The sequence below is a fragment of the Puntigrus tetrazona genome, chromosome 23, assembly GCF_018831695.1.
Source record: "Puntigrus tetrazona isolate hp1 chromosome 23, ASM1883169v1, whole genome shotgun sequence".
Lineage (NCBI taxonomy): Eukaryota > Metazoa > Chordata > Actinopteri > Cypriniformes > Cyprinidae > Puntigrus > Puntigrus tetrazona.
In genome coordinates this window covers 6,706,358-6,729,962 of record NC_056721.1, presented here as the reverse complement: position 1 = coordinate 6,729,962, position 23,605 = coordinate 6,706,358, and the positions used below count along the sequence as shown (strand labels likewise).

Here is a 23,605-nt window from a genome sequence, read left to right as displayed (position 1 = left end):
TTTTCCCACCAAGGATAGGGGTTGAACAGTTTAATATTTGACTGAAACAGAAAAATTAGGCTAGTATTCATTTGAGATTTATAGAACTTCAGTACAGATTATTTTAATCTTTAAAGTTTTTAAAGTGTCCATAACAGTCTCCTTTGTCTTTCTTTTTAACTTCAGTCATTTGTCTATATTGGTTTATCCACAAGAGAGTGATAATTTGGCATCAGCACTCACAGGTTAACTTTAAAAACCAATGAATGTATCCAGTCTTCTTGGCTACAAAAAGCTAAAGGAACATAATTATTGCCTTAGACAAAAGAATAATTAACAGCCTATTTAACACACATTGACCTTTTGACACCTTTTTTTCATATTCACGTACGAAATAATGTTGGCTGTTGTGTTATTATGTGGGTTTTATTATATTAAAACATAAACTACACAGCTTAAGCAGTGTTTTTATGCTAATATATCGTTAGAATAATCTTAGAATCATTTTTGCTTGGATGACAGAATTCACTAAAGACAACTTTGTGCTAAGTGTTTATGCATGTACGACAAACAAATATTTGTGTCGCTGGATTTTTGGCTGAAACCTTTATAGTTACTCGATGATAAATGTATTTTTCTGCGTCCTGCAGCGGCATCTGAGGCTGAATGAATGCGAGCACAGGCCGCATGTGCCGTAATTAGTCTGTGACGATGGCTTTACTCACAAACTGCCTTATTAAGGGCCCCTTCTGAGACCCCGACGGAGCTGGCGTTCCCTGAAAGTCGCACAAGCACATAGTTAACGGGTTTACCCGCCAGAACACCCTGCTGTCTGTGCAAGCTGAGCAGTTCTCAATGCCACATGAAAGAAGAGGACTTGTCCCAATCCCCCGGGGTCTTCCAGACCGGGACAGATCAATGAGAGGCTTTACTTAATCTGCTATCGATTTAGAAAGAGGGACAAGCCTTTCATTCGTTCACAGATGATGCATTCCTGTGTAAGTGCAACAAAACCGCAGGAAATCAAAATGAACTTGCATGCTGTTATTTGCTACAAAACATGTTTATAGTATTGATAAGTAGGACCGTTTGAACGCATAATGGAAAAATGACAGCATTTGTTTCCTTTAAGACGGCGATTATCTGAGCGCTGGGGGATTTGGGCACTGTTATGACTGGAATGGCTGTCAGCAGCCTTGCCACACTAGACTGAGGAATGCCAAACCCACGGGGAGACACAGAAAGAAAATATCCCTGTGCTGCTGGATATTACATATTCTATTTCATGGTGGGCTTAATTCATGTAAAACAGTATTTCGGTCCCCTGTCCTATATACTTGGCCTAAATAACTGAGATGATGATCCTACCAGGACTTCTGCTGTTGTGGCTGTGTCTCTGAGGACCGGGGCCCCGCAGTCTTCTGGTCTCCATGTAATGGTTGTGGTGGTGACGGTGACGAAACCGGATTCAGAAATCCTGATGAGAAATGCATCTCGTGGGTTCTACATGCTCATAGCTTGACTTGAGAGAAATATTTATGCGTGTTAAAAATGATCTTCAAAAAGAGGTTTTATATTAATTTAATAATTATTAAAGAAAGAAAAAAAGAAAAAATATATATATATATATATATATATATATATATATATATATATATATATATATATGTGTGTGTGTATATATATATATATATATATATATATATATATATATATATATATATATATATATATATTTGCATTTCAGAAAACACTGGACTACTGATTAAAAAAACAAACCCATACCAGCACTACAGTGTTGGTTTCTTTTCTTCCTGTAATTATGGTCTGTCCACATACCACCAAGGAAAAATCATATATGTGTGTGTGTGTGTGTGTGTGTGTGCAAATAAAGCATCTCATGTAAATTATTTCCACAACCATTTGTTAAATAAAACAATAATATAATAATAATTGTTGCAACTTTTGCAAAAAAACACCCATCTTTTTCTCCCCGAAGCTTCATGTTTGTATAGATTTCTGTTTCTGCGATGTTCATGGGATAAAAGTGTTTATGATTCATCATGAGAGGCTCGAGCTCCGAGCGAATCGTTCAGCAGATGATCGGTGTGTTCATTGAAGCACTGGTGCCATCTAACGGACGCCTAGAGCAAACACAGCACGGCTGTCACTTCCAGGGTCAATCAAGAGGATAAAAAGTGCAAACCTTGACAGAAAAATCACCCTCGCCTGATAGTATGAATTGTCATGTATGTATTTTTACCCATTTGTATAAAGGTTTTCCAATCGCTCTCGTTTGACTAAGATTGAGTCAAAGTCCTGCGTCAGCGATGAGAGGGCAATTCTTTCTGGTGAAGGGGGAACAAAGCCGTGTTGTAAAGGGTCCGTGGGTGTAATTGGCGTGTGTAATGCTGAATGAAAGAGTCCTTTTTACTGTAGTCGTGCTCAAGTCCCACTCTTTAGTCCTGCGAGATCTGTTGGAACAACAGCGCAGAAATAGTTTAGTTAAAACCCCCGGGACAAGATGGTTTGTGATGAAAACTTTATCATTCGCTTCTATCACTGTTTTCTTACTGACAGCTGACTGGCTGCTCTGTTCTGGACGGAGGGATATGTGACTCTGTGCTAGACAGCGCAATTTAATCTCATAGCCGGGCAATGTATTTTTTTTTTTTACCATCAAGGCCAGTATGTCAAAGGGACATGTTTTCAACCTTGTTTGTCCTCGTCAGCCTCGGAGGAGGTTTCCAGCACACACATTTCAATACGTACAATGAAGCTGTGAGGTCAGGGCAGGTCAGCCGTGCCGCTCTGAGCTGCTCTGGGAACAGTGGGGTGTATCAGTGACGTCTGCATTCATTATTAATGAGAGACATAAAACAAACTGACCAAATTCGTATCAATAATTCACAAGCTTTTCATCATGCTCGAACGTTTTCACAGAGATTGCAATATTTGTGGATAATAACACACATGCAGAGGCAGGTCACTGTTAACCCGCTTCTCTGTAGCGTTTCACATTTGCATTAATGACCGCTTATTTCTTGGAATGAACGTTTGGCAAATTGAAACTGGTGTAGCCTGAAAAGTGGTTCAAAGAACATACTGTAATATATTATAAGCCCGGTTGTGCTGCTCGGTTCAATAACTTGACGTCAAGATAATGAGTAATAAATGACTGGAATGAGAAGCAGTTATGAGTGGGTGTTGCTCAGAGAACTAAAGTTTTAAAAATTAAGTTATGTATGTATGTATGTGTATACTACACCAACTATACCAAAAAACATATTTGTGTGTGTGTGTTGTGTGTGTGTGTGTTCCAAAGTTATATTAGAAATTAATTACATCAAAAGATGACATTGAAAAAAAAAGAAGAAAAGAAATAATATACATACACTCTTGTATGCGCATACACTCTTTGTTCCAAATTAGAATGACATTACATTATAATATTATATTTTAATTAATTGATACACTTCACGGTCCAATCACAGTATTTGAGGAAAAAAAGAAAATAAAAGTACACTACCATAATAAAGATGGTATAAAATAATGTCATGCTGTATGTCACATCTTTCATTTGAATTAATGTAATTCATAGTTTTTCTTCTGTAGGTTCCTTCTGCCGTTTTTTTATTTAGTAACAGTACCTGGTAATACCTGCTTGAATTTAGAACAACAACTGTAATTATGAAATGTTCTTTTGACTTTTTGGTTCATTTTTGTAAAGAACTTTTAATCGGTCAAAATAAATCAGATTTCATTTAATCGTTTACACGTTTGTTCGCTATTATATATGAAACATGTTATGTAAAGCGTCCCATATAAAGTCGTTTAAAAAGTAAATGTTATTGAGATTAAGCGAGCCGAGGCTGCATCATAAACATTATTGTGCAACTACAATGCAAATGGTCTTGCTCTGACGTAACCCGTCAGGCGACGAAATCCCCGCGCTATAATTGGCCAGGAGGCCCGTCAATCAAACCGCCCGCCTCGGTCTCTTCCGGCTGTGTGTCAGCCCTTCAGCAGCAGCAGCAGCAGCAGCAGCATCCCTGCCCGAGAGAAGCGACGTTCGGCCGTCATCACAGGTAACGAGGTTCTTGTTTCAAAGTAGCTCTTTGCACTCACTCGCGCCAGCATGGCAAGTTTGAAAGCAGCAGTTTCCGGCGGGCGAAAAGCCCTGGTGCTGTTGCTCGCTAAGTTTGCCAGTTAACTCGGCTGCCGGAGCGTTAGCTCGTTAGCATCCGCTTTCGGGCTCCGGCTGTGCCTCCCGACCGAGGAAGCTGCCTGCGCGCACGACGCTTTCGAACAAACCTCGGCGAGTGAACCGGATCGTCCCGAAATGCTGTCTAGTTAGGCGGCGCACCAGGTTTTGAGACACAGCCCAGATTTTTTTTTAGAGAGAGTCCTGAATCTTTTGGTTGTGTTGTCATTTTTTTCCACGCAGTTATTCCCTTTTGACAGCCAGGTCATACAAATAAGCAAAAATAACCCGAAAAGCCTCGTCTTTTGATCCGCACTGCGAGTATAAGAGACGGCAGGCTGCATTGTTGATTTTGAGGGCTGTTCTGCTGTCATTTCTTCATCTTATTTCCCTATTAAAAGTAAACAGGCGCTTTGCTGTCCAAGTATTTTCATCTCTTTAAGTACGTTAACATATTCTGCACCGACATGAACAAGTCTGTCTTATCCCCCGAGGCTTTATACACCAGCATGTTACAAAATTGAAACAACTTGCTCAGTGACTTACGTGACAGGGAGTTTTCTTTACTGGAAGAGGATTTTGAAGTCCTCTCAAACGTCCCATTTTAGCCAAACTGGGTGACAGGCTTTGGGTACATTTTGGGTGCGTGTGTATCAGTGTTAGACTTCTTTGCATATCGTCTTTGTTGACTCATGTGGGTTTCCAAGGCGATGGCGTTTATAGCTGATAAATGTCATTCTACGTAGCCTATAAAAGTGGCACCGGTCCATTACTGGCGTTAAAGTGGGTAAAAGGGTACGGCGTGTTAAAGCGGGTCTGCCACGTGGACCAGTCGTCATCTGATTTCCGTTCCTGAGGTGTTATGTTGTGTGTAGCTTGGGGCAGGTCTGGAGACAGCTATAGATGAGCATCAGGCCACATTCCAGAGAGTAAAGCGAGGTGTCACTGCTTTATTTTATGAGTGCGTACACGGAGATCCCCACACCGCCTTGACTTGCTGACTACCAGTGTGTGTCATTATCAGGTATGCGCTTGCACCTCTCCCAAACAGACTGCATTCCAAAGGTCTTAAAGAAACTGCGAGTAACTCAAAAGGCTGATTCATTCCACTTCTGAAATGTGCGTTTCCCTACAGTCACTTTATTACGCCGTCGTGCCCTTTCAGGGATTTCCTCCCTGCCACTGGTAACTTAGCTGATATTCAGAGATTTGGATTGCCCATTGTTCCTGTTGAGCTCTAAATTGTCTTTACGGTTTGATTAAATGTGTTTTTTTCTGCAGATGTATTCGCTCTCAGGACATCCAAGATGTAGATGAGTTTGTTACAGATTCGGAGAAATTCATCACTACGTCGATGCTCTGCAGTAAATGGGTGCCGTCAAACAGCTGATTAGAAACATCACGACAATCCCAGTAGTCTACATGACTTGACGTCTTGTGACGTGAAAAGCAGAGCGTTTTGTACAAACAAACCTTCCATTGAGCCGCTTCAACCTAAAACCGTTGGTTTTGGCCAAAATTCCAGTCTATAATCCGCAATGCTTTCTCTCGTGTCAAAGTCCATCTCCTGTTTTCTCACACCGTTATGGACTTTTTTTCTTCTAACGGATAGTTGATCTGTGCATATTTGTCTCCAGATGACGAGATGGCTTTTTCACTGGAGAAAGCAATGTTCTGAATAGAGGTGTCAAGTATGTCGATTGAGGGACTGGATTACTTGTGGATTTTATTGTCAGCTGTTTGAACTGTGGCGGCACCCATTCACTGCGGTGGATACGTCGGATAGCAAGCGTAAATATGTTTCCATATCTCTATCGGAGTAAGTACATTTTAAGCGAAAACCATTCCTTTTGAGAAACACTTTTATTCAAGCCATGTTTAAATGCAGTACACAGAATTAAAGCACAATGAACACTAAATAAGTGTAGAAGACCCAAGTGATTCTGTCCTTACGGGCGATTATTATGCCGATTCCTGTGCGTCAACCCTTTTTCCAAAATGTCATTTCCGTCCACTGGTTCGGTCGAGCAGGATTCAGTTGAAATGCGGCAGGACCTGCTTGTGTGCTGGATCTTGTAAGACCCAGCGTCCTCATTACCACACCTGCACCTGAGTCTTTATTTGTCACATTGTGCGTGATTACGGGTTGCCACGGCACCAGCGTTCGGCCGTCTTTTGATTGCGTTCCTCTTGCTCCCGGGAACGCCGAGCCCGGATCAGAGATCATTACTCTAGCACAACACCGCGTCTCGGGGGACGGCTGAGACGTCTGTGTTATTTTAACTTTTCAGCTGATTGCAGAACACTTGTTTTCTCATGTAGGTGAAAGTGCACCAGAGATCGTGTATTGGATTTTGTAAAAAAAAAAAAAAAACCTTGAGCAACACTGGCTCTCTCAGAGGACTGGCGGTGTCTCCTGTTGACCCTTTGCTTATTTTGACATCGACTGTAATGTGTATTTAAGGGGATAGTTCACCCAGAAATCTAATTTCTGTTATTATTTGCTCACTCTTGTGTCATTCGAATCCCGTATGTGTTTGGGATTGAACGCGAAAGGCTGATCTAATTCCCATTCAACTCAAATTCACAAATTAATCTCGGGCTCTGTAATCTGGTTGTCACGGTTAACAGCCCTCTAAAGGCCGTAATTATCAGTGTGAATAATCTATTTCTGTCTTTTCATCACACTAAGCCATCACGAGACCCAAATCAACCATTAAATCATTGATGGGTTCTCCTATCTTTGTATACATGGAAAAAAAGAAAAGCTTAATCAACCAATGGAAAATCTCCCTATATTATTATATGTCGTACCTTTTCAAGTGTTTGTTTATTCTCTGTAACGCCTGTTGCCGAGCTTATATATGAAACATTTTCCCACTATCCCTTAAGATAACATCTCACACCTTCACATCCCTTTTCTTCTTTGAAACCTGACCGTCTGCATTTTAACAGTTAATGTTAAGAGTTAGTCTGACCTTGATACAGACGGCTGAAAGTTGTCTTTGCCGCTACAGTTAGACTCGTTTCCCGCTCTCTGGTTTACTCACGAGGAGCCTGACCCCTGACTTTTCCCTTTTAAAAACTCGTAAATAACCTTGACCTGCATTGAGGAAAACAATTGCCAATTGAAAACGAGCGTCACGTGGTGCGAGTCATCAGAAACCAATTAGGCCTTGAAAATGGTTGAGATGCTTTTGAATAGCTGTTTGATACTTGCGCTGAACAATGAGTTTATTCATACGTGCAAGGAAAATAGATATTTAATATCATCCGAGTTAAAAATTTGTACTTTTAATGTCACACTTCTCCAGTCCACTAGTTTTGTTTTGTTTTTTAATCGACTGCAAGCTCACGTTCATTTGAAGTAAAACAGCCACATGCCAAAATTCAGTGACCGGCTAATAGATGAAAGATGAAGTCCTCAGTCTTTTACTCCAATATCACGTCACGCTCTGATGTACGTCACAAGAGAATTTGTCATAATTCGAAATGTATTTCCTAATATTGCAGATTGTTCTGTCTAAAGAAAGTGATTTATAAAAGGTTTATTGTTAAAAAGCATTAAACATTGCATAGCACATACTTGCAGGCTAGCACCCTGCTTTGCATATCTCACCAAGCAGTGGGTCTATTGACTTTGAATTTCCTGGGTGAGATGGCCAAGAAGTCATAATGGTTCAGCGCTGCTTGATTTGTCTTGGCCTTTTGTGTTACTTAAAGACTTCAGAGTTGTCCCGGGGCTGTACTAAAAACTGCTAATTGCTCTCGGGTAATTTGTGCTCAGGGAATTAGCCGAGCACAAATGGCAACCTACTAGAACAGACCGGGAAAGACATTCGGCAAGCTTTCTTTAATTAACTCCGCAATGGCTGCAATGGTAGCTGCTTAATAGACTTTAACCGCGCTTGAAGCGTTCCCTCGGGTCTCGTCTAGACTGAGATAAGGCTGTCCCGTATGCGTCACAGTGCAGGTCTGTCTGTCACTGGAAGTCGACGGTCCAAAGTTCAGTTCTGTATCGAATGCGCTCCCATTCTGGCTCCACCTCTCAGTTCAAGAGCGGCTTCAGTCAAACATGACGGATGAATGTAGACTCGAAAATCATTGGAGGAGCGGGTGAATGATGGGATTTTTGTCGATATCGATGACTCCAAGGTTAAGTTGTTGTGGTGTTTGCGGCTCTGCTTTTGACCTCTGTCCTCTCCACAGGTGTCCCTGTTTTGGATGCGCTAACAAGTCTCCAGAGACGAGAAGTGAAAGAGAGACCATGTTTTAGAGACCCCGTGTTGGCAGCCTATTATCTACAATGAACAATGAAGACGAGTTCTATGATGCCGTCACAGGTAAGACATTTTCAATGGCACGTAAGCGTACTATTTAATGAAGTCTCTATTTACAGCGTTTTGTAGCTTCATAACCGATCATAGACGTTGTGCACATTATTGTAGTGTTAATGGATAAATGACAATTCTGTTATGAATTACTCATGTTCATGTCGATCCAAACCAAGACTTGGGAACACAAAATAAAATTTTTGATGAAATTTGAGTTTTTTCTGACCATGCATAGACAGCGAGGATCCTAACACGATCGATACTTAAAAATGTAGCAAGGACATGGTTAAAATTGTCCACGTGACATCAGGGGTTCAGCCGTAATCTACGAGAATACTTTTTGTGCGCAAAGAAAGCGTAAAATAACAACTTTATTCAACATTTCGTCTCCTCCGTGTCACCCTAGAGTATCGCATGCGTAAAAAAGTATGCAACATGTATGTGCGGGGATACGCTGTTTACGTTCAGATCAAAACATACATAGTGGAAACTGCTGATTATTTGAAACGATTCCCTTGCTGTGTACGTATAATAAAGGTCTTACAGGTTTGGAACGACATGAGGGCGAGTACTTGGTGACAGTTCACCCAAAATTGTTTATTCTTTCTTGTTAAATGGATTGAACAGAAGTAGTTTGTAGCGTCACCTCTGTGACACAAGCCCACCCAGAGCCGTCACGTGTCATGAAAACATTGACATGTACTCACAGCAGTATTAAACAGCTGTGTTTTTTTGAGGGCCATCTAATTTGTCCCCCATTGTTAGCGTTTTGGCCGCTGTTGACTTTGGCCTTTGTTCGTGTGAGTTTATGATTGAGTGGCCGCAACATGGCGTGGCGTTCTGGTGTCGGCTTACCGCAGTCTGTTGACGGCTTCAATTATGTAGCGCTGTGTTGAAATGGTCTGATGGGTTCTGTCATTGCTGAGATGAAAAGAGATGAAAATATTATTATGAATAAGTAAACAAGGCGATACGCACCTTGGCAGGTCATTGTGCCGGGCTCCAGAAGTCTGATATCAGCGGAGTCTCTCATATCAGATGGTACCTAATGCGAAGAGATCCATTTTATACCGTGTTGTTAAATAGTGACGTAGTTATAAGTCATGTCGATATCAAGTGTACAGAACATTTGTAATTATTAACAAATTGTTTGTAAAAAATTTTTTTTGGCGATATCATCATTTTTTTAAGTTTTTAGTAAATAATATATTTTACAAGGAGCAGTTGAATTTAGAGAAAAAAACTAATTGTTTTTTTTTTTTTATATTTAATTTTTTTTTTGTACAGACACAAGCTAGGTGTTTGGAGGAGAAAAAAAAATTATATTTAAAAAAATATATATATATATACTATTAACAATTGTTTATTTTGAAGAGTAAAGTGTTTGTTTATTTTGAGCAGTATTTTTTTTTTTTTATATATATCATGCACCTCTGTCTGTCTGAACGTCTCTAAACAAGTGCTTGTGCGTCCCAGGCTTGGATTCAGACGAGTCGTGTGAAGGCACATCAGAAGCCAGTTTTAAAGATGCTGTAGTGTACGACGGCGCTCAGAAGAACAATGGCGCGGTCCCTCAGGAGAACGGAATTAAGAAGCACAGGTACAGCCGGATTCCAGCGCCGTGACCCACGTGCTCTTTGATCACGCTCTTTGTCTGTGCCTTTAATCTTTCTCGCTCTCTCTTTTCTTCCTCGAGCTTCTTATTGTTCATCTTATCTTTGCAGTTCATTCCCGTTCGCATAGCCCCACGTGCTCGTACGCCTAATGTTTATAACCGAGAACGCATTCTCCCTCTCAGGTCGTCTCTTCCCGCCCCGATGTTCTCCAGGAATGATTTTAGCGTGTGGAGCATTCTCAAGAAATGCATTGGACTGGTAAGGACGAATGAATCGTCAGTTGCGCTCAATTTCAGCACTTTCTTATTTTTGCCACGTTCATTTTTCTGCGAACCTCATTATTTACTTTTCAGATCATTTCATATCTGTATTATATGCTCTTGTGCGCTTCAGTCCAAAACGTCCCCTCCCCGGAAAGATACCTGTTCTCCGATGGCGTGAGAACGGGTCAGTAATAACCCCTGGCCTCCGGCAGCTGTCACTCACACGAGAGCACAGCAATTACCAACGACGGCGACACAATCACTTACCGATGGACAAGCCCCGTTTCTTTTCCTCATAAAAAAAAAAAAAGCTGTTAACCTCTGTTATATTTGTCACCGTAGTAATGCTTTGCGCTATTTTGTTCACGACGGATTAATCAATACACATCGAGGTTTCTGTCCGGGACAAATTGTAAGGATAGCAAATACGACAAAAGGTGCTTTGAGGGCCAGTCCCTGAGCACCGTACTTATACGGGGTTTCTTTAAGAAGTAGTTTGAAAGCATGCAGTTGTACCGGTGTTTGCTCGCGCTCAGTCTATTCTCTGGTGCCGTTCTCTAGGAGCTGTCCAAGATCACAATGCCCATTGTGTTCAACGAGCCCCTGAGCTTTCTACAGAGAATCTCTGAGTATATGGAGCACACGTACCTCATCCAGAAAGCGTGCTCTCAGTCCGACTCTATAGAGAGGATGCAGGTGAGTGAGACCAGACACACACACACACCTGGATTTTATTATTAGTTTTCTCGCTCCGATATAAGCCAGGACTCAATGTCGTGAGGCTTGCAAACCTGTTTTTTGATTGTCTTTTAAGACGGTAGCTGCCTTTGCTGTGTCTGCGGTCGCTTCTCAGTGGGATCGAACCGGAAAACCTTTCAACCCTCTTTTAGGAGAAACCTATGAACTCACACGGTAAAGGCACTTTAGCGATTAATAACGAGCTGCGCTGATGAGATTTTGAGGATGTTGTCGAATGCGGGTTAGATGAGAATTGGTCCAGAGGGAAACCGGTCTGTCATTTATGTAACTCTACTTGTCGTTCCCCTTAACGCTTCCTTCCTCTGCTCTCAGAGAGGATCAGGGTTTCAGACTGATCTCAGAGCAGGTGAGTCACCATCCGCCGATCAGTGCGTTTCACACCGAGAGTCTGACGGGCGACTTTGTGTTCCACGGCTCCATCTACCCCAAACTCAAGTTCTGGGGCAAAAGTGTGGAGGCAGAACCTAAAGGAACCATCACGCTAGAACTGTACAAGTGAGTGTGCCGTCTCGAAGTGCGCACACGTGTCGAGAGAGTAGACCATGATAGAGATATTCCCTAAACCTAGTTTTTTTTGTTGTTGTTTTTATGTTTTGTAAGCTTTTTTCATTTTATGGTTTTGCTTTGAAATGTTTGCTTTATTTATGTTATTTTTTTGGTTGTTCACATTTTTTATGTACTTGTTGTTGTTTTTATTGTTTAGTTGGTTATTTTTGATGTCTTGTTTTTGCCTTTTTGTGGGTTGGGGGTTTTACTTTTATTAGTTGAATTTTCAATACATTTTTTGTTTATTGACCTGCTTTTTTCACTTGTTTTGTTTTTGTTTTGCTTAGTTTTTTTTTATTTTTATTTCTTTTTTTTAATGTAGCTTAGAGTGTGTTTTTTTTTGTGTACATTTAGCTAACTTTGTTGCTCTTTTAGTGTTTGTGAAAAGGTTTATTGATTGTGTAAGTAAGATTTGTCTTGGATGAGTCAGTTGTGGGATTTGAGAGCAAAGGGTTTGTGGGCTTGCCGAGTAACTGCCTGCTCATTTACGTGCGTGTTTCTCCTCACAGGCATAAAGAGGCCTACACATGGACGAACCCTTTCTGCTGTGTACACAATATAATTCTTGGTAAACTGTGGATTGAACAGTACGGCACTGTAGAAATTGTCAACCACAGGTAAAAGCAGATTGTAGGATCTTTATGATCCATGTGTTCTCTTTTGATTTCACTTGGACATGCGCGAACGACTAATGCGATGTGTGATTGGTTAGTACTGGAGAGAAGTGCGTACTGAACTTTAAACCCTGTGGGATGTTTGGAAAGGAGCTTCACAGGGTTGAAGGTTACATCCAGGATAAGAGGTGAGACGCCGACTTGCTTGATTTGAATGAGGAAACGGTTGCATTGATTGATGTATCAGTTGTTTACACAAAATGACAAACGTTACGTGAATGTGACGGTGCAATAAAAGGGGAGTTATGTAGATGCGATGGCGTTATTGATCTGGTCAAATTGATGTAGTTATTTATTTGTAGGATAGTGACATTTTTTTTATGACGAGTCATACGTACAATTAAAATCTTTGAAGCAATAATGACCTTTAAAGTGAAGAAAAGTGACACCCGTGACATTAGGCACCGAGTCCTATACAAGCGCTTGTAGAGGTTTATTATGTACTGCGATGTCCAGCTGCATCCAGAATAGGATGAGTAAACTGTCCAAAGAGAAATGTTTTTTTCCCGTTTTCATGCAACAAGCTTCCAGAATAAAAGTGTTCCGAGATGCATAGTAGTGTACATAACTATATATAGAAAACAACACTTGTTAGTTAACACTTACAGATATGAGTGAACATGTTACATAATAGCAAAGCGGCGTGCCGGTCTTTCAATGGTTTTAAGAAATGTTCCCTTTTTTTTGTTAACGAATGCACATTTCCTTTTGTTTGTTCCTCTCTGTATGTTACGTCCAGTAAGAAGAAGCGCTGTGTGATTTATGGAAAATGGACAGAGTGCATGTGGAGCGTCGACCCACAGGTGTTCGAGGCCCATCGGAAACTGGAGAAGAAGGGAACGGACACTAAAAAACAGAAACAGGTGTGAAGCCTAAAGAGCGGACGGCTCATGCCGCCTCTGCCCCTGAGATGTAGAGCGGTATCATTAGGTGGCGTAGACGTGTCAGACTGTCCGTGGTGATTCACGCACGTGAATAATGGAGCGTTGTTTTATTGTTATTGAACTGTTTGTATAGGTGTGTGTGTGTGTGTGGTAATGTATGTACGAAAGAGCCGTGTGTAGGTGTAGAGAGAGCAGGTGTGTTAAAATGCTTATTGTGCGTCAGACCTTTGCCTCTGTTCAGGTTTTTGTCCGTTGACGTGTTTATTGAAACGCGTGTCTCGTTACACGACAGCACACCCAGTTGATTGCTATCCCGCTGCGAATGAAAACCGGTCGCTGTCGTCCTCGTGTCATTCCAAAGCCGAGCGATAATTGTCACATGATAAAAGCGAATGGTCACCCGAACCGTTTTCAAAACGTCATGTTTTGCGATAGAGCACTGGAGGGGGCACTTGGTTTGATAGCGTGTCTAAATGCGTTTACGCTGGTGCCGAACACTAGGTATAGTGCGAGCGATGGAAACGAAGGCCTGTTAGGTAAGGTTATTGTGTTTTAACGTATACACCTGCACCAACAGGAGGAGCCAGAAGCAGTGAACGAGGATGCGGATGATATGCCTGAAGTACAGGAGACTGTGGCGGTGATTCCTGGTAGCACATTATTATGGAGAATATCGTCAAGGCCGCCTCATTCAGCCGAGGTACACACACACACACACACACACACACACACACACACACACACATCAAGACGTGACTTTGAGGGAAAAATGGGAGTTAAACTGACGATGTCTTAAAAAGTGAAGAACACTTGTTGAAAGGTTTGGGGTCGGTGCTGATCATTTAGAGTGCATGTATTTGTTTAAAATACAGTAAGAAGCGTGTAATTGTGAAATATGTACATTTGTGATATTAGTAATGAAGACACAGGAAATATGCTGATTTGCACAACGAGTATTGAGCTTGTCGTCGGTGTTAAAAATGTAATATTACCGCTTAATATTGTAGTGGAAGCCGTGTTTTGTCAGTGTCAGTTTGACGACTAGAAATGTCAAGAGAACGGCATGTCTTGAAAGCGCCACTATAGTGGGTTATGAAAAGGTTCATATTTTGGTTTAGTGTCAAACAACATGCAAGGAGAAAAAACACTTTCACTTGGTTATCTTATAATATGCATTTATTTGTAGCGTATTTGTTCAACCTCTCTCAAAGTATTTGTGAAAAGAAGTGTTTTTCCAAAACTCTTGACATTTCACTGCTCGTGAGCTTTAAACACTACAAAAGCGGCATCTAGTGGCAAAAAATGAACGGGGAAGACGAGACCGGCAATATGTTGAGTGTCGCGTTGAGATGTACGCGAAACTTTAGGGATTCATTTCAAAACCGCCTCGTTTCAGTGAATCAGTCGACTCTTTGTTTTGAGACGCAATAGCTTTATACACGGAGCACATTCAGATTGAAAAGCTTGCCTTCACTTCATTAGGCACTGCACGAAAGCTCATTAGTAAAAATCCATAATAGGAGCAGTTAAAAAGGGAAAAAGTTTCACATTGTCGATATCCGTCACTTTTAAAGAACGCGTCAGGTCCTTACTAAATAAACAGCGGTAAAGTAATTGTTGGTCCATGTTGACTGTGAAGCCCTTTTTGTTGACCCGTAGATGTACAACTTCACTAATTTTGCCATGACGCTGAATGAGCTGGGGCCCGGCATGGAAGGAGCGCTGGCGCCGACGGACTGCCGCCTGCGGCCGGACATCAGAGCCATGGAGAACGGCAGCATGGGTAATGAAGTTTTAGCAAGCCTGAAGCAGCCCTGCAGCGCCCCCTGCTGTGCTCTAAACCCTAACGCTCGATTTGTTTGACTGCGCCTGTTTGTGCAGACGAAGCCAGCAGAGAAAAGGAGCGACTGGAAGAGAAGCAGAGAGCAGCTCGTAAAGAGCGGGCCAAAGACGGCGAAGAGTGGTCCACTAGGTCGGTGCGGTTGATTCGGCATTTGTTTGAAAATAGAATGCTTTTGAATGTAATGTTTGTAACCCGTCGTACTATTTGTAGGTGGTTTCAGTTAGGCACAAATCCATACACGGGATCCCAGGACTGGATGTACACCGGCGGCTACTTTGATAGGAGATACACGGACTGTCCCGACATCTACTGATGAGGAGGCGCGAGTTTTGTCACCTGCCTCCCTCCCTCCCTCCCTCCCTCCCTGTCCCGCCACGTCCAGCAAACCTGTGGCCCGCCAACAACGACAGTGCTTCTTAACATGGAGCTGCCTGCGTCTTGTCATTGGGAAGCGTCTTCTCTCCCCCTGACCCCTGACCCCGACCCCCCTTTAGGTTTTATCCACGGAGGAAAGCGCCGGATTGCCTTTTTCTGCCTTTGAACGCACACGCACCCACCCAGCGACGCCGGAGTTCAATCCAGATGTAGTTGTATCACCAATAAAATGTGACTGTGAAGCGCTCTGGCCGTTTCCGTGTACAGTAGGCGTTTAACGTGCATATTAAAAAGAGCGACTAATTCCAGATGTTTCGAGTTTGGTAAGCACCGAGCCACCTCTGGCGAAGCATTAATGAAATAACGACAGTAATAAGGTGTAGAGGATGACGAACGTTAATAAGGAACCGCGCGCTTGAGGCAATTAATGTAAAAAGCCATAGACGCTGTTTGAATCGGTACAATGTTTAGCCTTTTGGACGTTCGGATTGCGACTGAACTCGTGCGAAATGACGGTGAAGCGTTGTAAGAAGCGGCCTCGGAGCCGTTTTTCTTTGCGCTTCCACCGAGACTCGCGCTGTTCTGTAAGGCCCTGTCGATACACTGTAAACGTACACGTCCGTTTTAGTAAGGTGCGGGTGTCGCACTAAACGGTTCCTCCAGCACTGTCCGTTCAATTAGTTTGACGGGAAGCGGGCCGTCGCGACGGAAACGGGCCAAATCTATGCAACCCATCCAAGCCCACATGACGCCGAACGCGGGGAACGGCAGCTCGGACGCGACCCGCTTGTTGTTGTTGTCAAAGCGACCGACGAGCGGGTTCGAAGCACAGACGTGTTTGAGTCCCCGCAGTGCCTGACCCTCGGTCCGTCCGTCAATCACCAGTACCTGATCTCGAGCCGTTCGGTCCCCGTTCAAAGGTTCACCCGAATACTTTAGATGCGATTTTCTAGCCGCCTTTCCCCTCGCGTCAGTACTAAGCGTCAACGGGGACGTGTAAATTACACTCGTTTCATCTGTTAGATGCACACATTTGAGTACACTACTTGTTTAGCGTCCCGCGATGAATTGAAAAGTAGCGTTATAAAAAGTAATATCCCACAATTAAAGTATAGATTTTATTTTTATGCGGCTTTGTGTCAGTTTTGTGTGTGTGTGTGTGTGTGTGAAAGAAATGACAAGCGTTACATGAATACGCACATAGATGAGTAGCAAGCATAGCTCCTTTTGTGGAGCAACGATGAATTGAGTGTAGTTTCTGTTGCGCTAAACGTGTCTAAAAAGTATTTCGAGGTGAGGGTTGTACATGATTTTTGAGCAGAATAAATGGGAAATTCATAAAGGTGAAAAGTAATTTGATGAATAGAAACGTCGATTGTTTTGGAGTTTGACGAGAGTCGTGTGAGAAAAGTAGCGGTGTCGTCCATCATCGCTAAAGCTATCCTCGGGAGAAGGAGCCGTAAAGGCGCGGGTGTCGTCAATGAAAGCGCGTCCACGTGCGTTTCATCAATCGTTAGGCGACGCGCACGAAAAGAAAGAGCGCGCGCGGCCGCCGGCGCTCGTCAAGAACGACTTGTCAATCAGCCAATGAACGTCGTCGTTAGGCGCGAGCGTGACCAATAAGAAGACGGCTGACGGGATACGGGAAGCGTCGCGCCGCCGCTCGCCAGCGTCTCCGCAAGTGTTCGCCGAGCGTCCCGTTAAAGAGCCTTACCCGCCGCGTAAATCCACGGAAGAGCGGACGTATCCACCGGTACGTGAGGCTTTTATCACGACGCGTTGTCGTCGTCGTCGTCGGATCAGCGGCGGCGCGATTCGTTGACACACACACACACACACACGCGTGTGAAAGAAAACGCGCAGTCATTGTCGAAGTGGCGGCTAACGCTAATCGAGGGAAGCGTTTCGGGAAGCCAAAGGAGCAAAAATAGGATCGTAGTTTGAAGCCGAGGGTGAAAGCGGTAACGACGGCGCCGTGTCGCACCGTAGGGTAACTTGTAGATGTGTATTTGTAGCGGAACAAGGCAGTCTGTGCGTTTCTAAGCTAGCCGGAGTGCTAATGTTGCTGAGTAACCGCGCTGGCGTCTTTGGGTTGTTTGCTGAGCGCTGAGCTGTCGGAGAATCGAGAGAGAGAGAAGCTCGAAGCGATGTCGTGTGGATTGCACCAAGTAACCGTTTGTATTTTGTGTCCAGAGGCAAGGATGTCATCCGGAGCCCTGTTCCCCAGCCTGGTGTCGGGCTCCCGCAGCTCGTCCAGCAAATATCTGGTGGAGTTCAGAGCGGGGAAAATGAGCCTGAAGGGCAGCACGGTGACCCCGGACAAGCGCAAAGGCACCGCGTACATCCAGCAGACGGACGACTCGCTCATCCACTTTTGCTGGAAGGACAGGACGTCGGGAAACGTGGAGGACGTGAGGGCCGTTCGCCGACGAGGTTTGGCGTGGATATGAGAGCGTTGTTTGTTAATAGTTGTTTTTATTTGTTTGTGTGCGTTTCAGGATCTTATAATCTTCCCGGACGACTGCGAGTTCAAGCGGGTTAACCAGTGCACCACGGGGCGCGTGTACGTGCTGAAGTTCAAGGCCGGCTCCAAAAGGCTGTTCTTTTGGATGCAGGTGAGAGCAAAAAAAAGATGAGAGCAAAGCGTTTGAGACGAGTGCGCTAAAAACGATGCGATACGTGACGTGTGTGGTGTTATTTTTTTGTTGTCCGCGAAGGAGCCGAAAACGGATAAAGACGAGGAGTACTGTCGCAAAGTGAACGAGTACCTGAACAACCCACCCATGCCGGGCACGCTGGGAAGCGGAGGAGGCGGCGGCCACGAGCTGTCTGCACTTGGAGGTGAGCGACGGACGGAGAGGGTGCGTGTGGTTGTGGGCCCGCGTCCCTGAAGTGGCTCCAAAGCTGTATGAAGCGAATAGTTGTGGCAAACGCAAAGTTTTGTTTATTTGTATAAAGAGTGTTTGTCTGTTTTGGGCTCATCATTAGTCTTTTCACGTCCATAGTGGTTTTAGTCCCTGTATGGAAGGTAAAACATGGGCTATGTAAAAAAAAAAAAAAAAGAGCAAAAAAATATAATATAGGTATATATAGGTATATATATATATATGATATATATAATATATATATATATATATATATATATATATATATATATATATATATTTTGGCAACAAGTGAACCCAGGTTTGGAGCTATTAGAGGGTGAATAATTCCTTTTGAAATGTGGGATTTTAGGTGAAGAGACGTTAGCGAGATGTAATCCATGCTTGTTTTGTGAAGGTATGATGTAAATGAGAGGCGTTAGTGCCGTATAGAGCGTAATGGGCCTTTTTAATGTGAAGTTGTGTATTGAAGTAGAAGTTGTAAAAGTAAAGTAGTATCAGAAGGCATTTAAAGACATGGTTGGGAGATGGGAAATGTTCGATGTCATTTTATGTAATTATTTGTATTTGTGTATTTTGTTTTATTTTGGTCAAACAGAAGGTGGTCTGCAAAGCCTCCTGGGTAATATGAGTCACAATCAACTGATGCAGCTGATAGGACCGACAGGACTGGGTGGACTCGGTGAGTTGTAGTAGAAAGTGTATGAGCGTAAAAGAACCTTATTTGTAGTATTGTTGTGCGAAAAGCGTAATTGAATTGCAGGTGCTTTGGCAGGTCCAGGTCTGGCTGGTCTGTTGGGTAGTGGAGGTCCTGCTACCAGCAGCTCAACTTCGAGGTAGTGTTTTCTGTGTATTTGTATTGTATTTATTTGATTAGTGTAGCTCTGTGTGGATCCTGATTTGACGTGACGTGATGTGATAATGGCCTTTCTGTACGGCTAGCTCCCGTAGCCAATCGGCAGCAGCCACTCCCTCGTCTGGCTCGGCCGCCCGCCTTAGCTCCACCCAGGCACCCACCACCCCCGTGACCCCAGCCGCCACCTCCAGCGGCTCGCCCACGGTGACCCCCACCACCCCCGCCGCCCAGACTCCCTCCATGCCGGCGGGTCCCCCTTCCGGCACGCAGGCCATCCAGCTGAGCGACCTCCAGAGCATCCTGGCCACCATGAACGTGCCCGCCGTGGCAGCCGAGGGCCCGGGAGGTGAGAGCGTGAGAGGTGGATTTGGGCAGGTGTTGTGGGTGTATTGAAATAAAGTGCGCATTTGTTTATTTATTTTTGTTTTTTTTTTTGTGTAGTGGACTTGGCGAGCGTGTTGAGCCCTGACGTGATGGCTCCTATTCTGGCGAACCCTGAAGTGCAGCAGAGACTTGTGCCGTACCTGCCGTCTGGAGAATCCCTCCCTCAGAGCGCCGAAGAGATCCAGAGCACCCTGACCTCTCCGCAGTTCCAGCAGGTAGTAACAATGAGAGAGAATAAAAAAAGTGAAAAGTAAAGAGTGTTTATTGTTCCCTGAAGTGTGGCTTTGTTGTTTAGTCTAGAGAGAAAAAAAAAATAGGTGTATAGAAAAAAGTAAAGAGTGTTTATTGTTCCCTGAAGTGTGGCTTTGTTGTTTATTTGTCTATTCCTCCTTGGTGTCATGGTGGTTTTTTTTTATATATATATGTAGTTGTGTAATGTAGGAAATAATAGGTGTATAGAATTATTTAGTAGTTGAAGTGTAGGGTCCCCCACAGAGTTAAGAGTTAAGAGTTAAGAGTTAAGAGTTAAGAGTTAAGAGTTAAGAGTTAAGAGTTAAGAGTTAAGAGTTAAGAGTTAAGAGTTAAGAGTTAAGAGTTAAGAGTTAAGAGTTAAGAGTTAAGAGTTAAGAGTTAAGAGTTAAGAGTTAAGAGTTAAGAGTTAAGAGTTAAGAGTTAAGAGTTAAGAGTTAAGAGTTAAGAGTTAAGAGTTAAGAGTTAAGAGTTAGTTAAGAGTTAGAGTTAAGAGTTAAGAGTTAAGAGTTAGAGTTAAGAGTTAAGAGCAGAGTTAAGAGTTAAGAGAGTTAAGAGTTAAGAGTTAAGAGTTAAGAGTTAAGAGCAAGAGTTAAGAGTTAAGAGTTAAGAGCAGAGTTAAGAGTTAGAGTTAAGAGTTAGAGTTAAGAGTTAAGAGCAGAGCAGAGCAGAGTTAAGAGTTAAGCAGTTAAGAGTTAGAGTTAAGAGAGCAAGAGTTAAGAGTTAGCAGAGTTAAGAGTTAAGAGTTAAGAGTTAAGAGTTAAGAGTTAAGAGTTAAGAGTTAAGAGTTAAGAGTTAAGAGTTAAGAGTTAAGAGTTAAGAGTTAAGAGTTAAGAGTTAAGAGTTAAGAGTTAAGAGTTAAGAGTTAAGAGTTAAGAGTTAAGAGTTAAGAGTTAAGAGTTAAGAGTTAAGAGTTAAGAGTTAAGAGTTAAGAGTTAAGAGTTAACTTGACTGGCTGCTCTTGCCACCCTTTCTCTTTCTTCCCTATACATACGCAGGCCATGAGCATGTTCAGCAGCGCTTTGGCATCTGGCCAACTCGGTCCTCTCATGAATCAGTTTGGTTTACCCTCTGAAGCTGTGGACGCGGCTAATAAAGGAGGTGAGATGGATGGATGGATGGATGACTGAACAAACCGACTTTGTGGTTTCACAGACACACACAAACAAACACTTGTTTGCTTCTTGTCTTGCCCTTTTAGACGTAGAGGCCTTTGCCAAGGCCATGGAGGGCACTGACGCAAAGACTGATGACGGAGATTCCAAAGACAAGAAAGATGACGACGAGGACATGAGCTTGGATTAAAAGGATGCTGCTCTCGCAACACTCCAGCTTGTTTGCGTCTGCGCTTTCATGTGTTTTGTATGCTCACAGCTAAACCATTAAACTATCGACTCTCATTTGGCCTCGTGCACGTGTCCAGTTGATTGAGGTCAAGTCAAGGTGACAATGCAAAGCATGTGTTTATTGCCAATACAAAAACATACAACATACAGTTGAGGGAATCTGACAAAATCTCACTAGTTGTGACATGACTTTAACTCCACTGATTTTTACACAATTAATCCCCAGGGTGCGTGGGGACATCCACGTTCAATTGCCCTCCAGTGTTTCTGGACCACTCACACATTTCCATACAACCACTTCTGTCAGTTACATATACCCAGAACAAGATTAATCCATTGACGCTCCGTCTATGTCAATATCTGTTTCAATTCAACGCTAAGCAAACCCACCACCTGCTCATTGATACGGCCGAGTACGTAGGGTTAATGGAGCTGCCGTCTATAACGCAGGGCAGCCCTGAGTGCCCACAGATCCCGACACGGACAGGGGTTTGGACAGCGTCACGGGCCGGTGGTTCAGTATGGCTTTCCTCACGCATCCGTGGAAAGACGGGACTGGGGATGGGACACCCGGCACGGAGAGAGCATCTGCACACAAAAGGACAACAGCCTCGTCTCAACATATTGACCAGCGCGCAGCATTTCTCTCTTTATTGCACTGCAACGTACCTGGCACGCCGCCCAGATAAACCGCCTCTTTGCTCCCGTTCCATCTCACTTTGGGACCCACTCCGTGTTCGCTCGCGGCATCCACGTGGAGCTGGATGACGTTGCTCTTCTTCACAACTTCAATCACACAAATACTACAGTCAAATACATTGCTTACACAATCGTTTTTCAACGACTGTTCATCACATCAAATGAATCAAGTACACATATTGCCTGACTGACACATGGCTGAAACCTAACCATTACATCACTTTACATGAGTCGACTCCATCAGGGCACGAGCCCCGCCGGTCAGGTCCAGGTGGAGGTGTTGGAACTATCTGTCGTCAGGAGCTAAATGTTATTCAGAGAACTCAAATTAGCTACAACTCTTTTCAACTGCTTCATCTTAATGTTACGCTTATGGATGTTACAAAGACATCTCTGTGTATAGACCACCAGGACCTTATGTACATTTGCTTAAGGAATTTGCTGATTCTATTTCAGACTTAATAATTACTAAAGACAGAGCACTTCTTATCGGTGATTTCAACATTCATGTAGACGACCCAAATAATACAGTAGGAGCTACTTTCACTAATTTACTAACATCTTTTGGGCTAAAGCAAAATGTCATCGGACCTGCTCCGCAAACCTGACAAAGCACATCATCTTGAGCAAATGACCAACAGTATGTGCAGTATCTTCACTCGCACATTACATACTGTCGCTCCCATCAACTTACAAAAACATTACAGACAATAAATGTATACCCAACCTACAATAGTCATACACGCCACCTGCTAAAAACAGCTACTGCGACACTAGAACATGAGTGGACAAAGACTAAGCTAGAGGTTTTACAATTGCCAACAAGGACATTATGTGCATTTATAGACAGTCGCTACAATAGCAGCCGGAGCCGAGCACCTCCGTAAAAACATCCAAAGCAACTAAAACGTATCCGGACATTCTTATTTAGCTAGTGATCGGTTTTACAATTGAACGCTGCACACCCTCCCAGTCAAGTAGCTGCAATGACTTCATGAATTTCTTCACTAAGAAAATGATTATATCAGACTTAAAATTGAAAATCAACCCTTCACTTTGTCCTTTCACAGCCTTATAATGAGCTAAGATTCCCCTACAGTGTTTTGCACTCTTTCTCGATTAGGAAAGAGACTTCAATAAACTAATGTTAAATCATCTAAATCTGCAACATGTGTATTAGATCCTATTCCAACTAAATTATTGAAAGATATATTACCAGCCGCTGGTGATCCTATTTTGAAATATTATTAACTCATCCTATCATTAGGTCACGTTCCCAAAACATTCAAACTGAGTTAAACCTATTAATGAACTAATCTTGAGACCCATATCACAATCAATCTCCTAATTTATATCAAATATATTAGAAACAGTATCCTCACAACTGTATTCCTTTTTAAAAAATGCTGTCTGTGAGGATTTCCAATCAGGTTTTAGACCGTACCATAGTACTGAGACTGCTCTCATTAGAGTTACTAATGACCTGCTTTTATCATCTGATCGAGGTTTTATCTGCGTTATTAGTGCTATTAGATCTTATCTCAGCATTCTGCTATCGATCACAACATTCTCTTGGATAGACTCCTGAAAACTATGTTGGCATTAGAGGAAGCGCTTTAGCATGGTTTACATCATATCTATCTGACCGCTATCAGTTTGTGGCATTAAATGAGGAGGTATCATATCGATCAAAAGTGAAATATGGAGTT

At 42.9% G+C, this 23,605-nt stretch overlaps 3 protein-coding genes and 2 long non-coding RNA genes across 10 annotated transcripts in view; 2 read left to right on the top strand and 3 right to left on the bottom strand.

Moving 5' to 3' along the window:
• Positions 1 to 1,752: 1,752 nt before the first annotated feature.
• Positions 1,753 to 4,926, bottom strand: LOC122328804. The gene is made up of 3 exons (XR_006247834.1): positions 4,730 to 4,926; positions 2,243 to 2,453; positions 1,753 to 2,123 (listed from the first exon to the last, which is right to left on the bottom strand). It is a non-coding gene; the product is annotated as an uncharacterized LOC122328804 (long non-coding RNA).
• Positions 4,927 to 7,719: 2,793 nt separating this feature from the next.
• On the bottom strand, positions 7,720 to 9,507 carry LOC122328803. The gene is made up of 2 exons (XR_006247833.1): positions 9,373 to 9,507; positions 7,720 to 8,484 (listed from the first exon to the last, which is right to left on the bottom strand). It is a non-coding gene; the product is annotated as an uncharacterized LOC122328803 (long non-coding RNA).
• osbpl2b (oxysterol binding protein-like 2b) lies at positions 8,393 to 16,604 on the top strand. Its single transcript, XM_043224767.1, has 13 exons — positions 8,393 to 8,526; positions 9,994 to 10,117; positions 10,316 to 10,391; positions 10,958 to 11,092; positions 11,211 to 11,308; positions 11,468 to 11,650; positions 12,211 to 12,318; positions 12,414 to 12,503; positions 13,115 to 13,238; positions 13,837 to 13,959; positions 14,919 to 15,042; positions 15,141 to 15,231; positions 15,313 to 16,604. The coding sequence occupies exons 1-13, from the start codon at positions 8,490 to 8,492 to the stop codon at positions 15,413 to 15,415; spliced, it is 1,416 nt and encodes a 471-aa protein (XP_043080702.1). The 5' UTR covers positions 8,393 to 8,489; the 3' UTR covers positions 15,416 to 16,604.
• A 151-nt stretch (positions 16,605 to 16,755) lies between these two features.
• On the top strand, positions 16,756 to 21,251 carry adrm1 (ADRM1 26S proteasome ubiquitin receptor). Of its 5 annotated transcripts, none has more exons than XM_043224770.1 (10): positions 16,756 to 17,230; positions 17,671 to 17,888; positions 17,976 to 18,092; positions 18,195 to 18,318; positions 18,961 to 19,044; positions 19,126 to 19,198; positions 19,305 to 19,564; positions 19,660 to 19,817; positions 20,850 to 20,952; positions 21,053 to 21,251. In XM_043224770.1, exons 2-10 carry the CDS (start codon positions 17,679 to 17,681, stop codon positions 21,154 to 21,156), a joined length of 1,233 nt encoding a protein of 410 aa, XP_043080705.1. In that variant the 5' UTR covers positions 16,756 to 17,230; positions 17,671 to 17,678; the 3' UTR covers positions 21,157 to 21,251. The 5 variants fall into 5 exon arrangements, with proteins under 5 accessions (XP_043080705.1, XP_043080707.1, XP_043080706.1 ...); XM_043224772.1 differs by lacking the exon at positions 16,756 to 17,230 and adding an exon at positions 17,268 to 17,438; XM_043224771.1 differs by lacking the exon at positions 16,756 to 17,230 and adding an exon at positions 17,268 to 17,467.
• Positions 21,252 to 21,295: 44 nt separating this feature from the next.
• lama5 (laminin, alpha 5) overlaps positions 21,296 to 23,605 on the bottom strand; it is a 67,790-nt gene continuing 65,480 nt past the window's right edge. For both annotated transcript variants that reach the window (XM_043224765.1, XM_043224766.1), the window contains exons 79-80: positions 21,867 to 21,983; positions 21,296 to 21,785 (exon numbers count right to left, since the gene is read on the bottom strand). In XM_043224765.1, the coding sequence (XP_043080700.1) occupies positions 21,637 to 21,785; positions 21,867 to 21,983 (266 nt within the window). In that variant the 3' untranslated portion in view covers positions 21,296 to 21,636. The remainder of the gene's footprint in view (positions 21,786 to 21,866; positions 21,984 to 23,605) is intronic.

Coding starts and splice junctions, on each gene's coding strand:
- osbpl2b (XM_043224767.1), top strand. CDS start 8,490: ATGAACAATGAAGACGAGTTCTATGATGCCGTCACAG. Junction 10,392..10,957: donor TCAAGAAATGCATTGGACTG/GTAAGGACGAAT, acceptor GCCGTTCTCTAG/GAGCTGTCCAAGATCACAAT. Junction 11,309..11,467: donor GAAACCTATGAACTCACACG/GTAAAGGCACTT, acceptor CTCTGCTCTCAG/AGAGGATCAGGGTTTCAGAC.
- adrm1 (XM_043224768.1), top strand. CDS start 17,625: ATGTCGTGTGGATTGCACCAAGTAACCGTTTGTATTTTGTGTCCAGAG. Junction 17,889..17,975: donor CGTCGGGAAACGTGGAGGAC/GTGAGGGCCGTT, acceptor TGTGCGTTTCAG/GATCTTATAATCTTCCCGGA. Junction 19,565..19,659: donor GGCAGCCGAGGGCCCGGGAG/GTGAGAGCGTGA, acceptor TTTTTTGTGTAG/TGGACTTGGCGAGCGTGTTG.